Source organism: Bos grunniens, chromosome 16, assembly GCF_055505025.1.
Source record: "Bos grunniens cultivar Pamir isolate PY7600 chromosome 16, Bosgru_T2T1.0, whole genome shotgun sequence".
In the NCBI taxonomy this organism is placed as follows: domain Eukaryota; kingdom Metazoa; phylum Chordata; class Mammalia; order Artiodactyla; family Bovidae; genus Bos; species Bos grunniens.
In genome coordinates, this window is record NC_141180.1 from 37,821,993 (window position 1) to 37,839,916 (window position 17,924).

The 17,924-nt window shown below is 41.0% G+C and overlaps 1 protein-coding gene across 16 annotated transcripts in view; it reads left to right on the forward strand.

Annotated features, from left to right (window-relative positions):
* KIF1B (kinesin family member 1B) overlaps positions 1-17,924 on the forward strand; it is a 151,256-nt gene that overhangs the window by 101,190 nt on the left and 32,142 nt on the right. For 9 of the 16 annotated variants that reach the window (XM_086344429.1, XM_086344432.1, XM_086344434.1 and 6 more), the window contains 7 exons: positions 657-835; positions 1,638-1,775; positions 11,475-11,593; positions 12,561-12,646; positions 14,258-14,387; positions 14,560-14,722; positions 17,550-17,640. In XM_086344429.1, coding sequence (XP_086200555.1) covers positions 657-835; positions 1,638-1,775; positions 11,475-11,593; positions 12,561-12,646; positions 14,258-14,387; positions 14,560-14,722; positions 17,550-17,640 — 906 coding nt within the window. Of the gene's footprint in view, positions 1-656; positions 836-1,637; positions 1,776-2,938; positions 3,188-11,474; positions 11,594-12,560; positions 12,647-14,257; positions 14,388-14,559; positions 14,723-17,549; positions 17,641-17,924 lie in introns of all 16 variants that reach the window. The other 7 variants (XM_086344423.1, XM_086344425.1, XM_086344427.1 and 4 more) reach the window with 1 other exon arrangement.

Genomic DNA, 17,924 nt, shown 5'->3' on the forward strand with positions numbered 1-17,924 from the left:
CTCACACTGCCTGACTTTGGGAAAAAATCATTCTGTTTTTCTAGGGCTGTATTTTTAGTTTCGTGAAATAGGAATAAGATCTCTTATTCTTTTGTAACTCCATCTCATTTTGTGATTATATATTAACTATTTTCCTCTTCAAATAGATTAAGTGATGGCAGAGGCTAGGTCTTTTTTTCTCACAGCTATACCTAGCATTTCATTAATGGTTGGTTAAAAAAAAAAAAATAGGGAGTTGCCAAGAAATAAATGACATGATGAATGCAAAGCACTTTTCTGTAGTAAACACTTTTAAGAGTAACAGTTATAATCCTCTGAATTTAACAGAAAACCTTAGCACGTGTCCACCTGCTCTCATTTGGGGATGCATTCCTGGGTCCACCTTCTGTTCTCTATGGAAGTCTTTGTTCAGTCAACCAGGATATATTTATTGAGATTTTAGGTTGTGCAAAAACACTGTGCCAGGCCAGGAAAACAAAGACTGTAAATAGTTAAATGATTAATATACAAGTAGCCACGTTTCTCAATCAGAAGCTGTTGACCACATGCTGCTGTTTGACGTCTTTCCCATTGGGCCTGATTATGTTGCCTTGTTTCTGAACCTCACTTGGAAAAACAAAAAGCCTGTTTGTCCCTGGTTTCTTCTGTCCCTTTAGGTGCAGTTTCAGTTTGTTCTGCTCACGGACACGTTGTACTCCCCTCTGCCTCCTGAACTGCTTCCCACTGAGATTGAAAAAACTCAGGAAGACAGACCTTTCCCTCGTACAGTGGTAGCTGTAGAAGTTCAGGATCTGAAAAATGGAGCAACACATTATTGGTCTTTGGAGAAACTTAAGTATGAAAACATTACATGAAAAGTCAGTTGCTTTTATTTAGAAAATAATAATGAATTGCTCACGCGGGCTCTTTTCTCTGTGATGTTGCCACTGCTTCCTTTCTGTGCATCTAAATGCTGTTGCTGGTGTTGGTAATAGCACTGTCCATTCGTTTTCTTCTAAGTGAACAAATCGTGCTCTGTGAATACCTTTGTCATTTGTAGAGGTGATTTACATTTACCCTCCATAATGCTCCTTTGGCAGCGTGTGTACCAAATTTGAAATGACAAAGGGAAGATTACATGGTACCTTGTGCAAAGATGGCACGCAAATTTGGCAGGGAGAGGGGTGGAATCAAAATTAATTAACCCTCCATAGACCCTCTTATATTTTATAACTCTTAATTTTATAATATCTGTTTCTGTCTTGGATCTAGTAATTATTCATCTTTTCTGTCCTGGATCTCATGATGATGATGAATAAACAGGAAAGTTATAGCATAGCTTCCTTTGCCTTTAGTATAATGAGGTATTTTGTGCTGTTTCAGTATGTTTGAGATACCATATGCCATTGAACTACATTTATCCTGGGACTCAGTAGAGATTAGGTGGCCATTCTTGACTTTCTTGATGGCTTCTCTCTATATTCTGACACCTTGGATACTGAGTGTTAGAGTTTCTGTGCTTTTTGCCTTCATTCTTTTTTAATATCATTAAATGGTGGGAGCAGCTTTTTAAAACCTTGCATGGAAGATCCTTCCAGTGTGAAACTTTGATGTGGCCTTGTGGTACTAACCCAATGCACTTTACGTTTACTGTCCAGGCAGAGGCTGGACTTGATGAGAGAGATGTATGACAGAGCAGGGGAGATGGCCTCCAGCGCCCAAGATGAAAGTGAGACCACCATGACTGGCAGCGATCCATTTTATGATCGGTTCCATTGGTTCAAACTTGTGGGAAGGTATGTGATGATTTTATTCTTTTCAGGTAATGGTTTTAATTGTTTAAAGCCTCAAAGGTATTACATAAAGTTAAAGAAAAAAGTACAAAAAAGCCCCCATTTATAATCTTATTCGCTTACACATAGCCACTGTACCATTTGGTATATTTTCCTTCCCTTTTATCCAGCTGGCAGATTTAAGTCTCAGACTTTGAAACAAAGTAGCTGACAGTTTTCCCTGCCTCTCAACTCATTCACAAAATGTCTTACTCTTGACCAAGATAGATTTAAAAGAAAAAGAAAACCTGTGTCTGTATCTGGCATGGTTCAGAATCACAGTATGACATGCAGTTTATCAGACTACAATTTCTCCATGACCTGCTACATCCTCACTTTAATTTTTAAAACAGTGCATCTCAGTTTAGTCTTTACCAAGAGTGAATAGTTGCACACCTGAGTAGCCCACTTGCACCTCTTTTATGTATACTTTAGTCAGCATTGAATGTGAGGCCATATTGAGTCAAGTTCTTAGAGATTTGGAATTTTAAAAGCAGAGAAATGTAAGTTTTCACCTTAATGATTTCAGAATTTGAATTATTTTCTGATTGAGAAAACTTTCTGACAGTTTTAAAGGACCTGGGTTCAAAGGTAAAGCTGAAGTCGTAGTATTTTGTAGAAATGACATTGGTCTTTTTCACTCTACTCTGATCGTAGAGTGTGTTTTCATTTAAGGAGATGAATTGGCCAGACACATTTTACCCAAGCAAGGTATATACCTACTTTGCCATATATCATTCATCCATTTTGTTTTCTGCTCCACAATGACATGGAGATTGGAATAAAGATTTAAACTATATTATTTCACTTGATATTGAGTGGCTCCTTTGAGGCCTGGCTGCTAATCTTTTGTGTGAACGGGAGAACATAAATGTTTTACAGCATGTTATTTACCTGGCATATTCTACTCATGTATTTCCTTTGCTTTTCTTATTCTAAGGATCAGTCCTTGTTCCCTTTCACCTGAACCAGATGATTTATGCTTATTTTGTCCTTTTGCTTTTCCACTTGCTTATTTTGTTTTGGTTCCTCAGTGGGTTCTGTCCTGTTGGCACCTGTAGCTTCCTGTTTAACCGACTGTTCCTCTCTCCTTGGCTGTGTCCATCGGCGTGTCCCCTGGTGTCTAGCTCCCCCATTTTCCACGGCTGTGTGAATGAGCGCCTTGCTGACCGCACACCCTCCCCCACTTTTTCCACGGCCGATTCCGACATCACTGAGCTGGCTGACGAGCAGCAAGAGGAGATGGAGGACTTTGATGAGGAGGCGTTCGTGGATGACACCGGCTCTGACGCAGGGACGGAGGAGGGCTCAGATCTCTTCAGTGACGGGCACGACCCGTTTTACGACCGGTCCCCATGGTTCATTTTAGTGGGAAGGTTGGTGAGGTTAAAGTGAGAAAGGCGAAAAGGGACCAGCTCTTGCTCTAAAGAGGCTCCTTATGCAATTTTGGACAATTTTGCTTTAATCTAGTTCAATTCATGATGCGGGTGAGAGAGCCCTCAGGCAGCGTCTGGGAGCTTCTTGGCCTCCTCAGTACAACATATGTGGCAGTGTGTGAAGACTTTACATGGAGGATCCCTTGTCTTACAAGCCTAGTAATTTTGTTCTGAAGGAGGAGACCCCAGAGGAGAAAGTAATTAAGGCCAAGAGTCACACTGTTCTGGAGTTGGAGAGTGTTATTGTGGTCTGATAGTTCCTCTTGTAGGAATGTAAGTGAGGAAGCCTAAGGGGGTAATATGAGAGGGAGAACAGAGCAAGTCCAGTGTTAGGAGAAAGGGATTCTTGGCATCAGCAGGAATCACAGGGACAAACGTAGAGTCAGGAATAACATTAGGTTTATTTCTTGCATAGTCTATGAGCCCAGAAAAGAATCAGGAACGTGCAATTCCCTCTGTCTAACTCAGATGGATACCTTTCTTTTGCAGTTTCGTGGATCTTTGGCTTCTGCTAAGATTTTACCTGTAGGCATTGTAATGATGAATCTCATAAAATTATCTGTTGAGACTGTCAACAATGGATATTTGTTCAGTGCTCCATGACACTGCTTTGTGTTGAGTTTAGCTGCCAAAGTGAGGCATTGTCTCTGGCCCCATCTGTCAGTGATGCAGAGCTCTCATGCACATGTTCCTCATACTGGGGTCTTTGTCTACATCCTTCCAATCTTCATGCTGAAGTAATTTTAATTACAAATTCAACAGTGCAGCACTCACTGGATTAAAAAAAGTATTATGTTTCGAGGTATTACATTTAATTTCAGTGGTAATTTAAAACCATGTTTTGTTGAACCCTTTAAAAATAAAGGGAAATTACTTCAGTGTTAATGGGTTAGCACAAGTTATCTAAAAATAAACCTAAAGTGCAGCAAGTCTCCTGACCCACTAGGTATGTAAGGTTCTAAAGCTTAGCTCATAGTATGGTGTTGGTTGGTTACCTGGTGAGAATTAAATGTAGAAGATAATCAGCTTTATGGAAAGGGAGAAAAGAAGTGCTTTTTTGATAGAAATGAAGACCTCGGTTATGACCATAGGTTGGAATATTGGATTGGAATATTAGACAGCCTCAGGGTTTTATAATGGTAAAGGGGCATTTATTTAAGTTTTCCATGAATAAATGTAAAGGGATTATACAGCCATGAATATTGTCTGGTGTATGCCGGGAACAGATGTTCAGGATTTCAGAGGAGATGATTTATATTAAAACTGAGGAAGGCAGTTCTATGCACAAATCAAGGGGCCATAACGCATTCCTGGTTTTATGGCTATTCCTAGCCTCTTTTCTAAGAGGGTCCGAAGTTGGAACCAAGTTTTTATGGGTAAACTGCTCAGTCCTGGTGCCGGTTGTGCAGCTTCTCACCTTCTCACGCTGCTCACTTTTTTTCTGCATCATCGTAAATGAGGAATAGGTGGCTTCACACTATGTGGCATGTTGGGAAGAACACTGACCTAACAGGGCTGACAACTTAAACTGAGACCTGTTGGGTTCTCAAGTGTAAAATAGAGAGTTAGGTAAGAAAAAAAAGAAATAAATCTTTTTATTCTTTCTTATTCTTTCATGCATTCTAGAAGAGTGAATATTCTGGTTAAGAGTTCTACTCGGAAGCATTTGTATTTTGAGCCAGTTGTATGGAAAACTTAAGTCAGAATCCCACTTAATGGGGAAATTCTCTGCCTTAAGATGTATGTATTTTCTCTCCTTTTAATCATATCAGATTGAATTGTAAGTATAAGGCAGTCACCTCTACTTCAATTTTCAAGTAAATTACTTGTGGAACTATGGCTTAGGAATTGACTTTTCCATTTCTTTGGGTTCCCTGGTTCTGAAACTCACTTGACTTTGCAAGGAAAACAGTAGGGAGGAGGTGAAATCGTAGTGGTCAGCAGAGTGAAGGGTAGCTCTTTATTTTCACCCTTGATGGCATTTCTTACCTACAGACAATTCATAGCAACACAGTGTCACCCAGTTACGTACCAGTTATTCTCTGTGTAAGAGGAGTAACTTCTTTGCTGTTTGTGTGATTCATGGGATTAGATTTCCCCTATTGACATATAATTGCAAATACAATTCACATAAAATTTCTAGTTTTTTAAAAAATTCCATTTGTAGGTTTTGATTCATGGCCTTGGCTGCCTCTGGTGAATTTTTATATGAAAATTAAAAGAGCTTGTCCCTTTAGCTGTTCTCTTATGGCATGCTGGGATGTTATGAATCATCCATCATCACTTGGGATGAAATGTGAAGTATTTAAGCTAGTCTTCTGGTTAAAGGTCTCCTGTGTTATTCTGTGACCTAAGTACCTGAACTGACATTCTTTCTGTAACTAGGATCGTAATTGCGCTGGTCTTCATTATCTTTGTGTTGACAGAATTTGTTTCCCTTTTTATGTACCCTCACAGAACTTTATGCTAATATATCCTTTACATCTTCCCCTCTCTCATCCCTCTTCTCTTTCAGTCTGCTAGATCAGGATACAAGGATTCTCAAGAATGAATAATAACTATAAAAATTCCAGTTTTAAAAGCTTTGTAAGAGAGCTTTTATAAAGTCCAGAGCATTGATTTTTGGTTGGAGAGCCTGTGTTCTCATAGGACAAAGAGCTGTCTAGAGACTGTGGGGTTGTGTAGACACAGGGCTGATGCCCATACCACTGCCTTCAAATTCTAGAGTTCTCTCTCTGAAAAGGGAAATCCGCAAGGATACTTTCTATTCTTAAACTTTTGAAGTAGCCATTGCCATAGACAGAAAGGGAATTCTCATCTTTACTGTGTGCTCAGATAGTACTTATTTCTTGGGACTTCCCTGGCAGTCTAGCAGTTAGGACTGAGCTTCCACTGCAGGGACCCAGGTTTGTTCCCTGGTCGGGAACTTAGGATCCCGCATGCCATGTGGCACAACCAAAAAGTTAAAAAAATAATTTTTAAAAAAGGGTTCTTGTTTTTGAATAGCTACTTTTAAATATGAAAACAGCTGTATAAATTAAATATGGTTAAGAATCTAAACATGTCGTATATAGTTAATATCTATTATGAGTATGACTTTGAAAAATCAACCCAATATAAAGTTAAATGGTTTTGCTTCTTACCTCTGGTTTAACCTGTTTTTCTGGAAAAATCTTCCACTTCTACTTAGAGAGCAAATCATTTTCCCATTCACTTATGTCCATAGATATTCAGTCATTCAACAGCTATTTTTTGAGTGCATTTATTCAGTAAATCTAGCCAGGCCCTCTGCAGACAATGGCAAGTAAAACCAGACATAGTTCCTGCCCTCACGGGTTTTCCTTGTGGTGGGTAAGATGGACAGATGATTGCATAAGTAAATGGAAATCATAGCAGTGATGGAGTTGTGTGTTCCTGAGATCATAAAACATTGGGGAGACCTGTCCTAAGAGAGTGGTATTTGAAATAAGACCTCAAGATGTGAAATCAAAGGTTTGGAATGGGTAGTAGAGCTCAGAGAGGACAGCAGACAGGGATGGAGCATGCGCCATGGCTCTTTAATAGTCAAGGGATTGGAAGGGGGCAGTGGCTGGAATGCTGGCAGAAGATGAAGGTGGTCTGTATGTGTGCTGACTTTGGAAGTGAAATGATTCATTTAGTACCTTAAGCCAAATTCTTAGTCTTTAAACTGTGTCATAGTAGTTGATGTTTGAGAGACTTGTTTGTAATCCTTTTCAGACTTTTCATTTTAAGATTTTTGTACCATACAGCTTTTAGCCCTCTTTTTTAGCATTGCCCTCCCCCCTTTGGAGCAGACTGAAAGGGAAGCAGATGTCGTTTGATCTGATTCCATGTTCACTTGCAATTGTGGGTTTTTTTTGGTTATACTTTCATTCATATTTCATTTATGCTCTTTTACTTTTATTAACATTTGTTTTCCTGTGGTGTATTTTGTCTGTTTTCAGAATTGTTTTCATTTCTTTGAGTTGAAATCCCAAGAATCTACTCCATCTTCCTTTGCTTTGTTTTAAAGTAGATTCAGAGCAGGAAAAGGTGCAGACATCCATACAAGCATACCTCGGAGATATTGCTGCTTGGTTTCCAGACTACCACAGTAAAAGCAAATATTGCAGTAGCCAGTTGCATGCCTTTTTTGATTTCCTAGTGCATGTAAAAGTTATGTTTACATTACATTTGGTCTATTAAGTGTGCAAAGCATTGTGTCTAAAAAAACAACATACATATCTTAATTTGGGCTTCCCAGGTGGCTTAGCAGTGTAGAACCCACCAGCCAGTACAGGAGATGCAGGTTCAATCCCTGATCCAAGATTCCTTGGAAAAGGAAATGGTAACCCACTCCAGTGTTCTTGCCTGGGAAATCCTATAGACAGATAAAGCTGGCAGGCTACAGTCCATGGGGTTGCAAAAGAGTCAAACACAATTTACTGACTAAACAATGATGACCTTAATTTAAAAATACTTTATTGCTTAAAAAAAAAAATGCTAGCCGTCATCTGAACCTTCAGTGAAATAGACTCTGCTTGTAGAGGCTGCTGTTTGATAGCATTTTACCTACCCACTGTGTTGTTACTGTGGAACTTTCCAAATTGGAATCAGTCCATTCAAACCCTGCCCCTGCTTTATCAAGTATTTATGTAGTATTTTAAATCCTTTGTTAACCATTTCAAAAATCTTCCCAATGGCTTCACTGGAAATAGTTTCCATCTCAGGAAACCACTTTCTTTGCTCCTCCATAAGAAGCAACCCTTCATCCCATAAAGTTTTATAAGACAGCAATTTATTCACATCTTTAGACTCCTCTTCTAATCCCTGTTCTCTTGCTGTTTCTACCACATCTGCACTTAACTTACTCCATCGAAGTCTTGAATCCCTCAAAGTCATCCATGGGGGTTGAAAACTTCATCTAAACTCGTGTTAATATTGATACTTTGACTTCTTCCCATTAATCACAGATGTTCCTAATGGCATCTACAATGACGTATCCTTTTCAGATCCATCAAAGAAACCACTGTCTATGGCAGCTGTAACCTTACAAAACGTACTTCTTAAATAATAAGACTTGAAATTTCGTCAAAATGACTTCTTGACCCATGGGCTGCAGAGTGTGTGTTGTGTTAACAGGCATGAAAACCTTAATCTCCATCAGGGCTCGTGGGTGACCAGGTGCATTGTCAGTGAGTGGTAATATTTTGAAAGGACTCTAGCTCCTGCCCCTGAGCAATAGGTCTCAACAGTGGACTTAAAATATTCCATAAAGCATGTTGTGAAAAGATGTGCTGATCATCTAGACTTCGTTGTTTCATTTATAGAACACAGACAGACTACATTTAGTGTAATTCTTAAGGGCCCTAGGGTCTTCAGAATGGTAAGTGGGGATTGGCTTCAGCTTCAAGTCACCAGTTGCATTAACCCCTAATGAGAGTCAGCCTGTCCTTTGAAGCTAGGCATTGACTTCCTTCTAGCTCTGAAAGTCTTAGATGTCATCTTCTTCCAATAGAAGGCTGTTTCATCTGCATTGAAAATCTGTTATTTAGTGTTTTTGTTGTTGTTGTTCAGTTGCTAAGTCATGTCCAGCTCTTTGCAACCCCCTGGACTACAGCATGCCAAACTCCCCTGTCCTTCACTGTCTCCTGCAATTTGCTCAAATTCATGTCCACTGAGTCAGTGATGCTATCTAACCATCTCATCCTCTGCCACCCCTCTTCTCCTTTTGTCTTCAATCTTTGCTAGCATCAGGGTCTTTTCCAGTGAGTCAGCTCTTCGCATCAGGTGGCCAAAGTATTGGAGCTTCAACTTCAGCACCTGTCCTTCCAATGAGTATTCAGGGTTGATTTCCTTTAAGATTGACTGGTTCAATTTCCTTACAGTCCAAGGAACTCTCAAGAGCCTTCTCCACCACCACAGTTTGAAAGCATCCATTTTTTGATGCTCAGCCTTCTTTATGATCCAACTGTACATGACTACTGGAAAAACCATAATTTTGACTATATAGACTTTTGTCAGCAAAGTCATGTAATCCTTTCTAATATGCTGTCTAGGTTTGTCATATCTTTCCCTCCCAGGAGCAGATGTCTTTTAATTTCAAGGCTGCAGCCACCATCCACAGTGATTTTGGAGCCCAAGAAAATAAAATCTGTCACTGCTTCCACTTTTTCCTCATCTGTTTGATATGAAGTGATGGGACCAGATGCCCTGATCTTAGTTTTTTTGAATGTTGAGTTTTAATCCAGCTTTTTTTCACTCTCCTCTTTCACCCTCATCAAAAAGCTCTTTAGTTATTTAGTGTTAGCTACCTTCATTAATTATCTCAGCTGGATCTTCTGGATAATTTGCTGTAACTCCTACATCAGTACTTCTGCTTCCTTTTGCACTTTTATGTTATGGAGACAACGTCTTTCCTTAAGCATCATAATCCAATCTCTGCTAGTTCCATACTTTGCTTCTACAGCTTCCTCATCTTTCTTGGCCTTCATAGAATTAAAGGGAGAGGACCTTGCTCTGAATTAGGCTTTGGCTTACGGCAATGTTGTGGCTGGTTTGATCTTGTATCCAGACCACACAAACTTTATATCATCAATAAGGCCTTTTCACTTTCGTATATCATGTGTGTATTCACTGGAGTAGCACTTTTAATTTCCTTCAAGAACTTTTCCTTTGCATTCACCGCTTCGCTGACTGACACACAAAGCCTAGCTTTAAGGCTGTCTCAGCTTTCAGCTTGCCTTCCTCACTAAGCTTAATGTTTCTAGCTTTTTATTTCAGGTAAGAGACATGAGACTCTTCCTTTCACTTAAACACTTAGAGGCCATTGTAGGCTAATTACTTGTCCTGATTTCAATATTGTTGTGTCTCAAGGAATGGGGTGGGGGCGGGGCTCAAGTATAGGAAGAGAGACAGGGGAATGCCTGTTGGTGGAGTAGTCGGAACACACATTTACCGAGTAAGTTCACTGTCTTGTGTAGGTGGGTTTGTGGCATCTCAAAACAATTACAGCAATAACATCAAAGGTCACAGATCACCATAAAGAATACAATGATAATGAAAAACTCTGAAATATCATGAGAATTACCAAAATGTGACAGAGAGTCATGGAATAAGCAGATGTTGTTGGGAAAATGGTGCCTTGCTGGAGACATGGTTGCCACAAACCTACTTATAAAAAATGCAGTATCTGCAAAGTGCAAAACAGTGGAGCACAATAAAACGAGGTATGCCTGTATGTGTCACATTGGGCTACATTTGATTTGTTGATGTAAATGTTTACCTTTTGTCTTGTCTCGTGTCCAAGGATCAGCATATACCAAGTGAGAAGATAGGAGCAACAGTAGGAACTAGGTTGTTTCCCATCCACTAACTGGAATAAATACCCAAACTTTGTGATCAGCAGTTTGTATTGCTTAAAGAAAAAATCAAAAGCTACAAAATTATGAAAGAAAATAAAAAAAGAACCAATGTGATACAACTTTGCTAGTTCATCTGAAGTAGAAAATGTTAGGTCTTATTTTGTGTATCTGATTTCTGAGTAAGGTTTTGGGCTCTGGAAGCAAAAGACACCCTTTGTGGATCGGTGTCTCCTTCCTTAGCATTTTTGTTGATGTCCATCCTGAGTCTCCTGCAAGCTCACTAACAGATATTTCTGGCTTCATAGCCTTTCTGCCCATATGTGTCAGTCACCTTGCCTAAATACAGTCATTTCTTAGGGTAAAAATAAAGACCCACAGTGTTGTGACTTGAAATCTATTTTAGAGTTATTAATTGTATTTCAGTCACATTTCTCTGGCGTTTTTTTTTTTGGGGGGGGGGGTCTCCTGATTTCTATTTTATCTATCAGGAAAAACAAAACAAAACCTCTTTATATAGTTACATGAAAAGGTTGAACTCCTTAATGGGTTCCCTTTTCCCCACCCTTAGCAGTATTCATATCTTAGAAGTCTACTTCCAACTGTTAACTCCTCTACCTGTTGTAATTTTTATAGGGAGTGATTTAGTGTAAGTTGATCTTTCACAAGCATTTGCATTTGTTTATATGTTATTTGTGCCGAAAAAGCACCCGGAGACAGTCTAAGAGTACAAAACAGAGCGGCAACCTTAAGACAGGGCCCAGAAGCCAGCTCACAGTTTCATGAAGATATTCTCAGTAAATCTGAAAGCCAGGCTCTCTGTCTGTGGGATGCTCAGATGCTTGTCTCCTGGTGTCTGTCTCTAGGGCCTTTGTTTACCTGAGCAACCTGCTGTACCCCGTGCCCCTGATTCACAGGGTGGCCATCGTCAGTGAGAAGGGAGAGGTGCGTGGATTTCTGCGTGTTGCTGTGCAGGCCATTGCAGGTATGTGCCCCTCTTCTGAAATGAAAGCTGTGGGTTCTTTGCCTTGAGACAAAGCAGGCCGGTTCCGTATGGGCCGTGTTTCAGTTACACACTTCAAAACAAACCGTGGTGCATCTGACTATCTCAAAGAGAGCCTTTACTGCTTCCTTTCTAACTCTTCTTCCCAGATTTCACAGGTAGATCCTGTTTGGTTTGTAGTAGATCCTACTGCTATTTTTGAATAATGGGGTGAAGGGATTTCCTTTACCATGAGGAACAACTCTTGGATTAACTTTATAAAAGTAATTTGCATTTTAAATAATGGATTTTAACTGCTTCAGAAGTAACAAGATTTTCAGACATTTTCTTGCCTACTTTTCTCTCAGGATACAGCTAGACATTTTGTGCTTTGGCTGCAGTTTTGTAATGCGTGGATCAAGATTTTGATACTTTACACTTTTCCAAGATCCAGCCTACCTTCTGAGGAAAGAACATGGCTATTCCCTGTTAGCTTTTCTGTTTTAATTTCCAAATGCTGTGCTGTATTTAATGACCTTTCAGCTTTTCCCCATGGAAATGTGTGACAGTCACCAATGTTGACTTTATGGTGGTCTCCACAAATTCAGTCTAGTATTTTCAAATATTTGTTGAGTATTATTGAATATAGTCTCACCAAGGAAAGGGAACAGTATTTCTAATTATGATATTTGAGCAGTATCAAGAATCAAACTGATTCTTTATTAACTAGTTTCATTTGAGCAAGGAGAGGGGTATGTTTCCCTGAGTGGAGATGGAAACCCTATTTGATCTTACTGCTTTGGTCTCATTCTTTCTCATGCAAAAGACTTGTTCTTTAGTATCTCCTCTTATATTAAATTTTTGGGACCTTAAGTTTCCACTGCTTTCCTGTTTATTTTGTAATCCAATGAGTCATTTTCCCTCGGCCCCATATGTCATCTCATCCTTGCTTTTTTCTTTTCCTGCTTAGCGGATGAAGAAGCTCCTGATTATGGCTCTGGAATTCGACAGTCAGGAACAGCTAAAATATCTTTTGATAACGAGTACTTTAATCAGGTGAGAAATCTTCCAGGAAGAGAAAAGCCCTGTGGAAGAAGAAAGAAGTAGACAGATTTGTTAGGAGGATGGATGTTCAGCACTGGAGGGAAGTTCTCCCTAGAATTAAAGGGTGTAGGTAGCCACAGGATTGTTTAATAGAACATAGGACATGTCTGACAGTTCCCAAGGCGAGGGTGAAAGCCCAGCATTTACACTATGTGGTATCACCTTTTCTCAGTTCAGTTCAGTTTAGTTGCTCAGTCGTGTCCGACTCTTTGCGACCCCATGAATCACAGCACACCAGGCCTCCCAGCTGCTGCTGCTAAGTCGCTTCAGTCATGTCCAACTCTGTGCAACCCCATAGACGGCAGCCCACCAGGCTCCCCCCGTCCCTGGGATTCTCCAGGCAAGACACTGGAGTGGGTTGCCATTTCCTTCTCCAGTGTATGAAAGTGAAAAGTGAAAGTGAAGTCGCTCATTTGTGTCTGACTCTTAGCGACCTCATGGACTGCAGCCTACCAGGCTCCTCCATCCATGGGATTTTCCAGGCAAGAGTACTGGAGTGGGTTGCCATTGCCAGGCCTCCCTGTTCATCACCAACTCCCGGAGTTCACCCAAACTCATGTGCATCGAGTCGGTGATGCCATCCAGCCATCTCATCCTCTGTCATCCCCTTCTCCTCCTACCCCCAATCCCTCCCAGCACTGGGGTCTTTTCCGATGAGTCAACTCTTCACATGAAGTGGCCAAAGTATTGGAGTTTCAGCTTCAGCAACAGTGCTTCCAGTGTACACCCAGGACTGATCTCCTTTAGGATGGACTGGTTGGATCTCCTTGCAGTCCAAGGGACTCGCAAGTCTTCTCCAGCACCACAGTTCAAAAGCATCAATTCTTCGGCACTCAGCTTTCTTCACAGTCCAAATCTCACATGCATACATGACCACAGGAAAAACCATAGCCTTGACTAGACGGACCTCTGTTGGCAAAGTAATGTCTCTGCTTTTCAATATGCTATCTAGGTTGGTCATAACTTTCCTTCCAAGGAGGAAACGTCTTTTAATTTCATGGCTGCAGTCACCATCTGCAATGATTTTGGAGCCCAAAAAAATAAAGTCTGACACTGTTTCCCCATCTATTTGCCATGAAGTGATGGGACCAGATGCCATGATCTTCGTTTTCTGAATGTTGAGCTTTAAGCCAACTTTTTCACTCTCCTCTTTCACTTTCATCAAGAGGCTTTTGAGTTCCTCTTCACTTTCTGCCATAAGGGTGGTGTTATCTGCATATCTGAGGTTATTGATATTTCTCCCAGCAATCTTGATTCCAGCTTGTGTTTCTTCCAGCCCACTGTTTCTCATGATGTACTTTGCATATAAGTTAAATAAGCAGGGTGACAATACACAGCCTTGACGTACTCCTTTTCCTATTTGGAACCAGTCTGTTGTTCCATGTCCAGTTCTAACTGTTGCTTCCTGACCTGCATATAGGTTTCTCAAGCATCAGGCAGTCCTTAATCCACGTAACTTTTCAGTCACAATTATTTGTGGGGCACATAAACAGACGTAAAAGAAATGTGGGAAAAATATGTTGTCATACTACTTATCATCTACTTATGCTGCCTTGTTTTCAGAGTGACATTTCTTCGGTTGCATTGACCCGTTCTGGTCTGTCCTTGGAGGAGCTGAGGATTGTGGAAGGACAGGGTCAGAGTTCTGAGGTCATCACTCCTCCAGAAGAAGTCAACCGAATGAATGATCTGGGTGTGTAATCAGAGTGCTGTGACTGGAGGTGCTTTCCAAGAGGGGAAAGCACTGACCATTGTTAAGGATGATCACTACTTTTATCAACTAGTGATGGAAGAATACACTCTCCTCTCTGAAAGGTGCTTTGTCATTATTTGAACCATACCTGTGTTCATTTGACCTGCTTTAGATCTGAAGTCAAGCACTTTGCTGGATGGTAAGATGATGATGGAGGGATTTTCTGAAGAGATCGGCAACCACCTAAAGCTGGGCAGTGCATTCACTTTCCGGGTCACAGTGCTGCAGGCCAGTGGAATCCTCCCAGAGTATGCAGACATCTTCTGTCAGTTCAAGTAAGTATGCAGACATCTTCTGTCAGTTCAAGTAAGCCCCACTTTGCTCCTCCTCCCTAGCCGTTAACCTGGATAGTGACTTTTGTGCACTATAGAGTGCTCTTAGACTTGCCAGATTGTACACTCTCAAGAGAGAAATGACTCCCAGACCCTGAAATAAAATGCTTTCTTTACTCTGGTTGGGAGTAAGAAGTGGAAACAGGCAACGGAACGAAACAGAGTTCATAGTGGGAAGGAGTGCGGCCACACATCCTGCTAGAGGTTCAGTTATGGACTGTCCCCCTCTGCCAGGAGTACAGGGTCAGATCCAGTTAAGCTTACTCATCAGCCTTTTTAATGTTCTTCATGCCAAAATGTCTTGTTAATAAACAAGTCTGAAATCAATGAATTATCCAACTGCCAATTATGCCTGTTTAATGCTTGGGAGAAACAAAATGTAAGTCGTTTAAAGAACAGCAAAATTCTATATCCATTGAAAGAAAGCTAGTAAGTAAGTAGAGAAGATGTGACAGGTTTCATTTCTCATCTGTTTAATAAACATTTTCTATCCTGTAACCCTCTGGAGCTCTGTGCTTTAGTTACTTTTGTCTCAAGACTTCCAAAAACATTTTTTTGGAGAATCTTAAGTTTTAATACTCCCAACATGAATATATCTTTTGAGTACTTGGAAAGGGCCACAGTATAAAAGAAGGAAGTTTGAACTGCCCCATTCCTAAAGCCCACAGTTTGCTGTTGGTGCCACCAAAAGGCTGCTTTAGGTTTCTGCCCTTCCTTTCCCCTCGGTGTGTGCCTTATCCTTTCCAGAGGCCTCATGTAGCTTCACTTTCTATGTAGTTGTCAGCCAAGTTCTCAATTAAATGTGGTTATTACGTAGTTAAGCTGCTAATGTAATTTGCTAAAACGTAACAATTGATGAAATATTATCCATCCAGTATAGATTTGCTCATTTAATGTGTTTTCACTAACAGTCTCCATTAGTAGCTAATGTATTTTACGGAAAAGACCTGCTTGGTCAGCTGACATCTGAAATGGCAAGAATGGTCTATTAACTTCTGTCCCAAAGTCTCCTGAAAAGAGAGTAGCATCTCCACCTGGTGTAAGCATTGGAGGAAAGGGCATGTTGACTCATGTTGAAAGAAGACTCAGATTTTTCTGGGGTTTTTATAAACTCTCATCTGGCCTGCATTGGGAAGACACAGCTGTAGAGCACAGTCAGTGGCCTCAGGTATCACCTATGTGGAACCCCCACATATTGGTATCTGCTCCGAGGAGAGCCTTGGAGGAGTGTAGGGCAGAGGCCAGCTGATGCTCATGCGGCCTCTGGCAGGTGCACTGTGTGGTCTGGAAAGGAAGAAATTGGAAGAAAAAGAAAGGAGTAAAAAGTAGAAGAGAGGGAGAAAGGTAAGGAGAAATGAGAAGAAAGAAAATAGGCAAGAGTACGCGTAGTGTGGAAAGATGCAGTGTCACAGTGGTACGTGATTTGGTTACTTGGCAAAAGTCCACCATGGTCTTCAGGCTGAGAGAATTATGGTTGACCCTTGAACAACTCAGGAGTTACGGGCATTGACCCTCCTCCACAAAGTCTGAAACCCAAGTGTATATCCAGGGTTCCTCTGTATCCGCAGTTCCACATCTAAAGATTCAACCAACTGTGGATCGTGCAAAACCGTAAAATTTACTATTTAAAAAATCCACATATAAGTGGACCCACGCAGTCCAGACCCAGAACACCAGTGATGTTCAGGGGTCACCTGTAATATGGAAGACCAGGAGTTCATGGAAGACCTGGTCTCTCTGCCCACTGTTTATCCCTCTTTTCCTGTAGGAGTGTGGGGTATCCTTCTAGTGGATATTTCTGTCTAGCAGTACATCTTTGAATTGTGTATTCTGTAATTCTCCACTACTTTTTATTTCAGACTAATATTAGGGAGACAGAACAATAAAATCTCATTATTTATGAGAATAAGTAAACATAGCCCAGTGACTCAGCAAACATTTCAGGAGTATTTTCTATATTTCAAGCCCTGTGGGAGACACACACTCTCTTTTGGGGAAACAGGCAAATAAATACATTATTACAAACAATGGTATCATTGCTATTGAAGAAATAGGCCCCTGTTGCTATGGGAATGTAGAACTGTTTGAGTGAGTCAGGGAAATCTCCCTGGAAGAGGTGACATTTGAATCTACTCCTCGCTGGTCTTAGAGAGGTTCCCAGCAGATATGCCATCCACAGGCTTTAGTGCTACCTTATAGAAGCTTCAATCTGCCAAATCTTTTCTATACAAAATGATTTCAGTTTTTATTTTCAGTAAAAACCTTCTGCATTGGAATGAGAGTTCACTGAATTCAGTCTTCATATGTTTTCGTAGCTAAGTGGTGTGTGCTCAGTTGCTTCAGTCATGTCCGACTCTTTGAGACCCCATGGACTGTAGGTTTCCAGGCTCCTCTGTCCATGGAATCTTCCAGGCAAGAATACTGAAGTGGGTAGCCATTCGCTTCTTCCCTACCCAGGGGATCTTCCCTATTCAGGGATCAAACCCATGTCTCCTGCATTGCCTGCACTTCAGGCAGATTCTTTACCGCTGAGCCATCAGGGAAGCCCCAGCTAAGTGGTAGGGTTAGTTGATTTTTCAGTCAGTTTTGAAATAAAATCTAAAATGTTATCTGTGTGATATGGAACATGTTCTCTACAGGGCAATGTAAATAACTTGTCTCAGTTAAAAACTCTGCTTAAGATGCTTCTTTCCATGGGATCCAAGAGAATTCTGATGAAACCATTTAATGCGAGATTAATGTGGGTTTTTGTCTTTTTTGCTCTCTTAAGCTTTTTACATCGGCATGATGAAGCATTCTCCACTGAACCCCTCAAGAACAACGGCAGAGGAAGTCCTCTGGGCTTTTACCATGTGCAGAATGTAAGTCACGTGGACATTTTTTGCCAGGTGTATTACAGGTTGGTGGTACCCCGAAGCAGCTGGTGCGAGGCAGGCATCATGTACGGGCTCCCTTTGGCTTTCTCAGCCGAAGAAGGATGATTATCCGAGCTGCTATGCAGGGGGAGCTCTGTGGCGAGAACAGACAATGGAGGGAGCAGCCAGGGCCCTGAGCTCATCCTCAGTGGACAGAGCAGCCAGCATCTTCTCTGAATGACAGTGGGCCTGTGCGTAGCACTGGGGGTTGGTCTGCCAGTAAATTCTTT